The sequence below is a fragment of the Scomber scombrus genome, chromosome 14, assembly GCF_963691925.1.
Source record: "Scomber scombrus chromosome 14, fScoSco1.1, whole genome shotgun sequence".
NCBI classification, from domain to species: Eukaryota; Metazoa; Chordata; class Actinopteri; order Scombriformes; family Scombridae; genus Scomber; species Scomber scombrus.
Genome location: NC_084983.1, coordinates 8,245,008 through 8,255,824, shown reverse-complemented (window position 1 = coordinate 8,255,824; position 10,817 = coordinate 8,245,008). Strand labels below are relative to the sequence as shown.

The following is a 10,817-nucleotide window of genomic DNA, read 5'->3' as shown; positions in this document are numbered from 1 at the left end:
ACTAATTTCACCCTTTGAACTGAGCCCGACTGGTTTCTTATCAGTCCCATGGTAGCCTCTTCCCCCTCCACCAAATTAGTTAATGTTCCCCCCATCCTCATTTCCTTAAGTTTTCTGAAAGCAGAGCTCTGTTTTTTATCAAAAGGTCAAGGGCCAACTCTGTCAGTCGTGCTTCTGAGACATGCAACTCTAGCCTCCTTACCTTCTTGTCTTAGAGTAGCAGCAGGGGGCTTCCTTATTGTTCGGACCCTCATCCTCTGCAATAAATGAATGTAGCATGGCCTTCGTTTTATGTAACAGTCTGTCCAAAAATCCCAATTTGAGGTGGGGTTTTTTTGTTGTTTTTGAGCATCAAAGTCAATATTAAGCCACCTTAGTTTTTTTTAGTTTCAAAAACTGCTTTAGCAGTATTAGATTGTGAATCGGAGAAAGTGCTTATGGAGGGTGTAATATGTGGTGGATAGGGCAGCATACCCTGACTCCTCTAATCTATCCAAATAAACACTCTGTCTCCCTCCCCCTAGCTCCACAGCTGAGCTCAGGGGTTATCACAGAAAACCCTCCATTCCTACCCCTGCCCCAGCCAGCTTTCTGTGTATTCACATTAGAGGCACACAGGATACGCACACACACACACACACACACACACACACACACACACACACACACACCTACACACACACACATACTCGTAACTACTTGTACACTCAATCATATCTCAAACTGGAGTCAGAGTGAGGAAACAGAATGTCAGGGAAGGAAGCGCTGAAGCCAGTGGGAAAGCAGAATTTGCCTCAAGTCTACAGAGCTATTTTCTGACTCACTCCAAGAGGTCCGAGGGAGAAGTGTGTATAGGTTCACACCGGGGGAAATATCAGAAGATTTTTCTGTTTTCTGTAAAAGAGGCCAGAACACCAAAAAAAAACAGGAGAACATTTTAGTTTCTGTTAAGTAGCAGCGATTCAACCTTTACGTGGATACCACTCTCAAGATCTGGATTTTCAAACTGAGAAGACATACATCAGGAGGAAATTCTTGAAATTCTCTTTGTCTCTGACCACTCACTGCTGCTCAGGTTCTTTCAGATTCCCATCATTTGCTGCCACCATCTAACCGCGGAAGGACGGGTCATCAGGTTTACCACAGCGTGAGTAGATCACACTTTATCACCTTTCTGGTTTGAAATAGAAAAAATGCCAGTCCTGATTCAAATTAATAGAAAGGTCTCAGTTTTTTTGAATGTTAAGGCTAATAAAACATTTAGAATATGTTTCTTCGTACATGTTATTCATGTGATTCTGGAGACTTACCTTTGATTTACAAAGCTGTTCAAGTTCAGTCTGGAAACAAGTAGGCTGTATTGATTAACTCATCAAAGGAAAGTGTTTGTGCTGCTCAGCTAGTGAATGGAAGACAGACGTTGCTGACATACACTTTAAAAACAGAACCTCTCTTAAGTAAAGCCACATAAATACCAAAAGCTCAGTCCAAACAATAGTATTTTTTTTATTGAGTCTATCTTTGGTTTACTGGAGGAGACTGTGTTCATTTTAGCACATTTAAGTGTTTATATGTCCAGATTTTCTCTTTATGGAGCGTCTCAAACAAGTGAGCGGTCATTTACGAAAAATGTTGTCACCAGACACAACAAGAAATGAAAGATTGCTCGTAAAACCTACTCGTGTTCACGTGGTAGTTGACAGTAGCTGCTAACACACTGGACAACAGAAGGAAATGGTAGCACCGGCCCGGTCATTTTCTCATCACTTGTAATTTGTCACATGGAAATGTTTGGGTCTGTGGGACATGTTTGAGTCTACAAAATAGAAGTAAAATTAAATATTACGTGAAAATACAGGCTCTCACATGCGCTATCTACCACAAGATCATTTATTGTTCCAAAATCATCAAAGTCATAACATTGTTCTGACACTTAAACCAGTGATTAGTGGGGTTTTTCAGAGTTTTCCAGCAGCTTCTTACATGGCTCATTGTTTTGGCGCTGGAGTTTGGAGGTGGGGTCAGTGGAACCCATTTCCTCGCACTTAGAGCTGTGCAGTTATCTGTGTTGACTTTCCACACCTTTCAGCACATTTCAGCCATTACTTAATGGCTCAACATTCTTTAGCTTTCCATGTTTTTGGGGTACAACTTCAAAATATGGGCCAAGTTTTCAGTGCAACAGAAATAAGTTGAAGAAGAAGTAACATTCTTAGCCTTTTTTAACATCAGACATATGTAGATACATGTAGGCCAGTTTATGCAATTGTTGCCAAAATGTAAACATCAATTCCTTACAGCAGGATTAAAATAAAGCCAAAATATTGCATCCACAATGTCTGAACAGTAAATGCAGTGATCACATGAAGTTTTTCTTTTGCCTTTTAGATCACTATAAGGATGAGTCTGTCACGGAACGGGACGCTGGAGAAGACAATATCTGAGCCAGGTTCCCCCTCTCGAGCGGGGTCAGGGGTCGTGGTGCCACCTCCATACTCCCCTGGTGGTAGCGAAGCCGCTGAGACCCCCTTGGAGTTGAGGGGCTCTCTGGACTGCTGGGCATGCTCTGTGCTGGTCACTGTACAGAATCTGATCATAGCGCTGATCAACGCTGGGCTGGCCAGTGTTATCTTTGGCACTATTCTCACCCCTGCTCTTGCCATGATCACATTTGGCTTCCTCTGCCACTCTACAGTAAGGCTCTACTTTCTTTTTCTTTTTTCTTTTTTAATTGACAGAGGTGAGAGAGGATGCAGATTGATAAGAGATACATAAAACCAGTATGTAACCATCATAGCCTGTTTTTGAAGGTAATATACCAGAAATCTCTTATCTTTACATCTTGTACTTACAGGGAATGATGTATATGTGTAGAAGACTGTCAATCAAACTATGATTTTGGAATGTTGCTGCCAATTAAACTCCACAAAGAGAAAGAAAAAATGTTTTTCCAGAGATTTGATACTGTTTTCCCAAGATCTTACCGGATCTTCCTGCAGCTTAACTTTAATTTTTTGCAGCTGTGAGCAGCAGCTCCAGTTCCTTTGTGCAATGCATTGTGGGACAACAGTGTACACCAACAGTCCACTCTAACATCCAGCAGATTTAGAATGCATAAAAATTCAATTATACTTAACCACATGCTCAAATCCTGCTTGGACTCAGTGTGTCGTGTAGAATTGGGACACAGGTTGGGATTGTCTGCACAGTTTTTGGATTTTTTCCTTCATACCATCTTTCATTCACATTCCTCCTCCCCTGTTGCTTTTCAGGTGCAGCCCCATGGAACCACTCTGTACTGTTCAGACTTGCTGGATGATGTTGGCTGTGTGGCTCTGCTGGTCGTGGGCTTTCTGCTACTCACCCCTCTGCTGGTCCTGGCACTGGCTGCCTTCTGCCGCCTGGCTCGACACCTCCAGCTGGGCATGTGCTTCATTCCTTACAGCCGCGCTGTCTACAAGAACCTGCCCGCCTCACGCCGCAGGCGGGGTGGCTCAGGAGGCTGCTGCGGCCAGCAAGGAGGCTCAGACAGGGAGGGGAAGGGTAGCGTGTGGGTGTAGGAGAGGAGGATTGTTTATGCTGGTTATGACTAGAAATGACTAAAATTGAGTTGTTTCCTTCTGGCTCTTTCTTTTTTCTTAAAAAAAAAAAAAAATCAGATTTCCATTATATTTCTATTTTAAAGCCATTGTAAAAATCCATATTTCATCATTTTTCTACTTGTTTAGAAGTCATTATTGATAGATTTTTGTATACTATTCCAATGTACTTACACATTTTTACCATGAAGTTTCATTCGACAGCTGGGCCTTGTGTTTTATATAGAACCCTGTAGAAAAAACTGGTCATGATGGACTGTGAAACATTTAAGAAAGGAGGAGGTTAAGTTCAAAGATGTAACTGATATAATATGTGTCCAATCACATGTCTTTGCAACATTATCATTGTAAGTGTGTGGATTTTCCATGGATTGCAGTGTAAGTGCAATCAAAGTCATCAGAATAATGAGTAATAGCAGGGTTTCAGGCACTCATGGGACATGTTTCCACAGCTGTTATTTAGCTGTCAAACACATGGTGCCAATAAAAACTTACATCCAAACTAGTTACAAGCTATTGTCAGTGTTCAAAGCGCAGTCACATAAATCATTGTGTGACTTATCTTATGACAACTTAATTAGTGTGGAAGACGTACACATGTGCTGTCATAGGCTATCATCTCTTTATACACTGTACAGTTGTATTTAGCAGCTGCAAGCACGGTTATTTAGCAAAGATATCAAACATTATTATTAGTAGGTTTTTTTCTGGCTCCACTAATTTAGATGCACTTATAACTTAAAAACAACTGTTCAAAAGTAACAATTAAATTAAAGTTAGACCAAAATATATCAGTCAAAATGAAGGCGTTTTAAATAATTTTTGACCTTTATCTACCTCTGTTGGTGACTGTTTGGAAGTACAACCACTTTTTTTTTGTCCCATTGAAGCGCATTGACTCAAATTGTTATTCTGAATTTCTGCTTTCACCTTGCAATGAATACTCAAATTATAATTATATTTTTAATAAACATCTTGAAAGAAAATGTTTTAATGAGATATATCTTGTGTGGCCTATTTACTGTATATTCAGCTATCATTGTCATCAATTATTTGTGGACATCTTGCAAACATTAGGCAATGACTGGTGTCTGATTCTTGCTGCTTGTTCGTGAGATATATGAGGTTTTGTAATAATATTGACATACATTTTGTAACGATTTCTCACATAGTTTTCAGTACAATTAAGGGAATCCTATCTATAAAGTGGGAAAAATCTGAGCATGCTTTGAACAATGAATATAAGAGGAATGTACAGTTAGAGTAATATTAATAATCAGCTGTCACTGCCATGGTAATTTTGTCTGAATATTCTGTCAGTTTAAGATAAGATGTTCCTTTAATAGTCCCATGATGGAGAAATTTACAATGTTTTCTTTCTTTCTTTCTTTCTTTCTTTCTTTCTTTCTTTATTGGACGATGGCAACATCCAATCATTTATTTACTTATTTTCACATAAGCTTATTTCTTTTCAGATCTGATCCCAGATCATCCTGGACAGGTCGTCAGTATACGGATACCAAACAATGAGCAGCATTAGACGCAAGAGTGAATATTTTGATTGCAATCTACAGCAAGAACACAGTGTTAGAACAGGAAATGTTAGACATTTACTTGCTCCAATTTTACTCCAGACTCAATTATAACATCTTGATGACTAATGGTGAACTTTTGCTAAAACATTTTAAATATAGATCCAATCACAGATGCCTTGGAAAAAGACTTCATGGAATTAGAAATATCTTAGTTTGAGTGATGTTATGTTTCAAATCCACTAGGTGGAGCCAGCGTCATCATTCTGGAGCCTCAAAAAAGAACTTCAAATGTACAAGTAATTAAATAAAAGTACAAAACAGTCAAACCATTTGGAAGAGATATAAAAACCTTTATTCATATATAAATTACAAACCTATGGTTTGGCAGGTGTTTGGATAAAACATGTATTTGTTTCCCTTTAATGTGGTGGATAAAGTTGCTGCTATGTTTTACCTTGAAATATTGTGCATTAATAGTTCATCTGTATTTCACATTAAAATTTTCTGGATTTGTTTGGATTTCCAGGCCTGGACAGACTTGTGAGGTTAACAGGGTTTGTTGTTGATACTCATTAATAATTTGTGATGTGGGGCTTTGTATGGAGCTGTGAATACACCAGGTTCCAAGGTACCACGTCCCTCTTGATCCACTTGACCCATGATAATGTAGTTGCCACCTATAAACAAGGAAATAAAAACGACCAGTGAGATTTATCAGCATCACATTAATGATCTGTGGTGTATGTGAGAGTGTGTGAGTCTAAGACGTCCATACCTCTGCGGAGCACTGGGCACTTCTTGCACTGTGACACCAGCTTAACGGCCATGTTTTCTCCAATCTGTGTGATGGTTAGCCGGCCTGCTTTGTAGGCCTTGATGAGGGAGACGTTAATATTAAGACTGCCACGGGGCCCAGGAGTCATGGAGGTCACCTTCCCGGTTATCACTAGAAGAAGGACGGCTCAGTCAGAACGCGACATTTGATTGGCTACCTGTCATAAATGTGAATTGTAGGAAACTTACCAAATTCACTGGTGCAGAAACTGGTCTTTATGGTTCCATCTCTTTTACAGGCTTTGGCACACAGTGGATTTTGAAGGACTAAAAACATAAAGAATGCATGATTCAGATATTAACATCCTCTTTGCATTTACACACAAACATAGTTTGCACACACAGTAACTTCACACACCAGGCTTCTTTCCATTTGGTCTTGTGACAGGCACCCTCCTGTCCGGACCACCTGTGGCTGTTCCACGGCCTCTTGTGGGCTTGACTGGTTTGGGTCTCTCGGTGGGCTCAAGTGCAGGAGGGGGCACATATTTGGCAGTGGGGGCGGGTGGCTTTGCAGGGGCAGCGGGGCGTTCACGTGCAGCAGGTTTGACAGCAGGTCTTGAAGGGATGGTTCTCGTATCAGATCCTGAGTGAACTTCTGTTAACTGAGTACCACGTGGAACACTGTTATAGTGGGCCATGAATCCATCAGATACCACACTGAGGTCAGACACAAACTGGACCAGTAGAACGTTGCCAGTGCTGATAATGGGCCTACAGAGGAGACAGGAAAACAGTTAAGTTAAGCTGGAATGTTGACTTTAAACTACTCCAAAGGTTAAAAAAATATTTGTCACTTACTGCGGGGCTTGATCGCCACAGTATTTTCCAATCAGGCGTGAATCATCTTTCTCTCCGCCATTAAAGAATGCCACGTAGTCAAACCGACAATAAGTGTCAGCTTCCAAGAGGAATTTATCAAACTTTACATGGATTACCTAGTCCCGAAACAGAAACAGAGAGATTCATTAAAATTAGCACTCACAGAGCAGTTTTCTTTCAAATAACGTATCTGCATGCTAGTTGAGAGTGAGCTGCAGACCATATCAGGCTCCACTGTGATAAGCCAGGAGCAGCTGGTTCCTGGAGGGTATTTCTTGTCAGGCCAGTTGGGAGTCGTGATCTCTCCCTGGGCTTTTGTTATCTTTCCCCCACAGAACTGTTGATCTAAAACGAGTCATAATAACACTCCATGAGGATACTGACTGAAGATAACAGGACGCTGTAATCTGCGAAGTATGCAAAGTTGGCTTTCTGCTCATTAACTTTAAGATGTTTTTGTTAGTTAGTTAGTTTGTTTTTTACTTTTGCAGTTGGAATTGGGATGTTTGTTGATGTCTGGCTTATCTGGAAGCAAGACATCTAAATTGCACAGTTAAATACTGGCACTGTTAATCTTGCTATTCATGTCGACAGATTAAAAAGTATTCATGTACAAGCAGGCTGGTCTGATCTGATCACAAATTTTAAGTCTTAAAACAGCAGTCAAGTTTCCATATGAACAGTGAAAGAGGTTTTCCTCATTGTAATCATTCCTACTGTTTATACTATTAAAAGGTCCCCTTCAAATGTGCTTTCAATATAAGTGATAAGGGCCAAAATCCACAGTGTGTCATCACAATTATCTTGCGCAAAAATGAATGTAAAAGTTGATGTGAAGCTTATATGAGGCTTCAGAAGTCTGAGTTATATCAAGTGGATATCTGTCACATTTACAGTCTTTTTTGCATCAAATTCCCTCTTTGTGTTTCATCAGAAAGTGTTTCCCTACTGAGCTTTGGTAAAAGGATAGTGTCACAAAGGGACACTAATAGACTGGACTTAAAAAAGATATTTACTTGATTTGACTCATTTGGACAGCTAAAGCTTTATGTTATCTTCAAATAAGTTTTTTAATAAATGTTTGCAATGAAGGAGGCTTGTAGATTTTGGCCTCCATTACCTACATTTTAAGTGCATTATGATGGTCAGTAAGATCATGAGGAATGATTACATCAGGAAAAAACATATTTCAATGTTGTTTCAAGACAGATTTGAAAAAATTGCAAACCCATCCTTTGAGAGTATCATTTAACTTAAATCCTTAAAAATATTTGTATAAAAATGATCACAAATTGGACTAATTGCAGCATTTTTATGTCTTTAGGAAAACTACCTTTGTCTCTGGGAAAAGAAGACAAGACGGTCTCCACTTTGACTTGTCAGCTACAATCTCGTACAGTGTGCTTTTAGAATAACTTAAGAATTTTGTGGTAGGCATGAATCAAAATCTCAATTAAAGTTACAAAAGTCAGTTTACTTTCTTTTTTAAATATTTGTAGTCATTTTGAAAATGTATTCTTTGTATTCTGGATCTATACACCACAAACATGTGGTGTCTTGTAAACAAGCTGGACATATTTGTAAACATAACATAACAATTTAAGAAAAAAAGACAAATCTTCATCATTACTCTAAAATGTGACCACCTACCATCTACATATGGCTTGGCTCCACTGAAATAGGCCACAAAGCCTCTGCCCTGAGTCTCTCCATCAGATCCCATCTCTAGCATCATGGTGTTGGTGGTGGAGATGAGGGAACCAGGTCGGAAAGTTCCACAAAAGCGGCCCAGCTTTTGCACCAAGTTGGAATGACCGTTGTAAACATCCAGATAGTCGTAGCGACACTGTGAGTCAGCTTCCAGGTCAAAAATGCGGAAGGAGAGCATGACCACAGTCCCCTCTGGGACCTAAAAAGCAGAGAGATCCTGTGAGTCACATGTTGAGGGACTGAGCAAGAAGGGAGGCAGTATGTAGACATGTTGCAGGGTGAGTGACTCACGGTGATGCGCCATGTGCATTTGCTATTAGGTTTGTAAAAGCTTGGGAACCCCTCGCTGCCAACAAAGCCTGAGTCTGCAACCAAGTCTCCTCCACAGTAGAACACTGGCCTGTGATGAAGAAGGCAGGAAGAAGGTCACTGACCCAACACTGCATTACTGTATACTTCCAACGCCCAAGTATTTTACTTGACTTTAAGCAGCCTGAACTTAAACTCCAACTATTTGGCCACTGAGGTATTGCAAAATCCTACTGGAAAGTAGTGTGCTGTAGTCAACAACGATTTTCATCATCTGACTACAAGTTATTATCTATCATTTGCAGGGTGTAGATGTTTTTTAAGATGCATTTATTCAGAGTCAAGTCAAGAGTCAGAAGTCAACAGTATAGTTATTCAAAACAATCAACTTTTTTTTCTTTTTAGCTCTGTAGCAAAGACTTGATAAGATGAGGATTGTTAACACAGACCCTGTTTAGTCATATTCTTTCATCCCAATTATTAATTAAAGATTTGAAGCCATTTATCGTGGGCTGATACTCAATTCATGATGAAGTAAGAATATAGTAATGCAACACTTTCAGCTGATACGATGGCATTGTTATGTTTGGGGTTACAGTTGAGTTTAAACTGTAAAGATTCAGGTAAGTATGCACAATGGCAAGTAACACATTGTTGATTATGTGTTTACCTCATATATAAGTGTGAACATAGGTTTAACATGAAGGTTCAGATTTTTTTTCACTTTGTGTTGAACTGTGAAATGACAAAAGTTTGATTGAAAAAGTCAGTGGGTTATAAGCCTGTAGATTTCTGCCTACAAAGTTTGATAACTTTAATACATCGCAATATTTTGGACTCATCAAATTTTAAGAACAGCTGGAGCTCAACTTTTCAGGCATTGCTGACAAGCACATTTCACAGCTGACAAGCTGTAAAATTCACAGAGCTCACTGGATGTCACACTTCATTCCACAGAAGGGAAAATTTCCTACTTCAGGCTGGTGCCAGAGCGTAGAAATAGAACGTGTTTGTATACTTGTGAGCCTAAAAGAATATACTTATTATGACGTTTATGACATTGGTTTTTTTTTTCCAGGCCTTTTACAGTCTGTTAGTGTTTTTTGGCCAAATTGAGAAAATGATGTTCCCTGAAATGACTCAGTGATGTCAGAAAGAAAAATATGCATTAGAAAAAAAGTTTCCTCCACGAAAATAAAAACTCAGACAGCAGAACCCCAGCGAAGTCAGACGCCTGCAGATTAAAGCCAAGATGTCCAGAGGCAGAGCCAAGTTGCTCTGACTCGACCCCACAGGCAGAACCAAAGCATTAACATGTGTGGTGACTGAGCCACTGCAGACTCAGCGTGCGTCACATCATGTGCCAAAAACCAACAGGACAACTCTCTGCTCAATCCAACAGTGGACTGGAAAAATGTACTTACACACACAGGAAAGAATTCAGAGCATGGACTTTTTATCCTAAAGTAGCACACTCTTGTGAGCTCATTAACAGTTTTTTGTTAAATATCCTCCCTCAACATGGAGTGAAAGAAGATAATAATTCATCTCAGGAGAAGACCATGCCTGCTATATCTCTCAAACATACACATACTCTATACACTGTGACCTCACCTGGTGTAGTTCGTCTCCTGGGCCTTCGTCCATCCTAAACTCAGAGACAGGAACAAGGAGAGACCCCACACACAGCCCACATGCATCATGATGCAGTCTGCAACACACAGCAACAGAGTCTTGCAGAGAAGGGAGATTGTAGCAGGAGGCAAGAGGTGAAAGACTGCAGGGGAGGAGGAGGAGGAGGTTGCTTGCTCAGAATGGGCGGAGAGAATGAATGACTAGGAGGAATGAGAGGGGGGTAGAGAGTTCGAGAATGGATAAAGAGATGGACAGAGATGCTGAAAGGACAGCAGCGGTGAGAAAGAGCCCATGAGGTTGGGGGGTGACGTGGGTGGAGAAGGAGGGAGCGAGACGAAGCCTTTAATTAGAGCCAGATGTTTTTTCTCCATAA

General features: G+C 40.2%; 2 protein-coding genes across 2 annotated transcripts; one reads left to right on the top strand and one right to left on the bottom strand.

Annotated features, from left to right (window-relative positions):
• The first annotated feature begins 772 nt into the window (after positions 1–772).
• Positions 773–4,578, top strand: tmem88a (transmembrane protein 88 a). Its single transcript, XM_062433389.1, has 3 exons — positions 773–1,147; positions 2,389–2,694; positions 3,273–4,578. Exons 2-3 carry the CDS (start codon positions 2,401–2,403, stop codon positions 3,558–3,560), a joined length of 582 nt encoding a protein of 193 aa, XP_062289373.1. The 5' UTR covers positions 773–1,147; positions 2,389–2,400; the 3' UTR covers positions 3,561–4,578.
• An 891-nt stretch (positions 4,579–5,469) lies between these two features.
• pcolcea (procollagen C-endopeptidase enhancer a) lies at positions 5,470–10,562 on the bottom strand. The gene is made up of 9 exons (XM_062432908.1): positions 10,424–10,562; positions 8,792–8,900; positions 8,441–8,699; positions 7,011–7,135; positions 6,770–6,906; positions 6,327–6,682; positions 6,158–6,235; positions 5,910–6,080; positions 5,470–5,811 (listed from the first exon to the last, which is right to left on the bottom strand). Exons 1-9 carry the CDS (start codon positions 10,510–10,512, stop codon positions 5,681–5,683), a joined length of 1,455 nt encoding a protein of 484 aa, XP_062288892.1. The 5' UTR covers positions 10,513–10,562; the 3' UTR covers positions 5,470–5,680.
• Positions 10,563–10,817: the final 255 nt, after the last annotated feature.

What these genes read in the sequence shown, in the direction of transcription:
- pcolcea (XM_062432908.1), bottom strand. Translation starts at nt 10,512, where the DNA reads ATGATGCATGTGGGCTGTGTGTGGGGTCTCTCCTTGTTCCTGTCTCTG. An exon ending in CAGGAGACGAACTACACCAG is followed by an intron (nt 8,901 to 10,423) that starts GTGAGGTCACAG and finishes TCTTCATCACAG; the next exon opens with GCCAGTGTTCTACTGTGGAG. An exon ending in AATGCACATGGCGCATCACC is followed by an intron (nt 8,700 to 8,791) that starts GTGAGTCACTCA and finishes TCTGCTTTTTAG; the next exon opens with GTCCCAGAGGGGACTGTGGT.
- tmem88a (XM_062433389.1), top strand. Translation starts at nt 2,401, where the DNA reads ATGAGTCTGTCACGGAACGGGACGCTGGAGAAGACAATATCTGAGCCA. An exon ending in GCTTCCTCTGCCACTCTACA is followed by an intron (nt 2,695 to 3,272) that starts GTAAGGCTCTAC and finishes GTTGCTTTTCAG; the next exon opens with GTGCAGCCCCATGGAACCAC.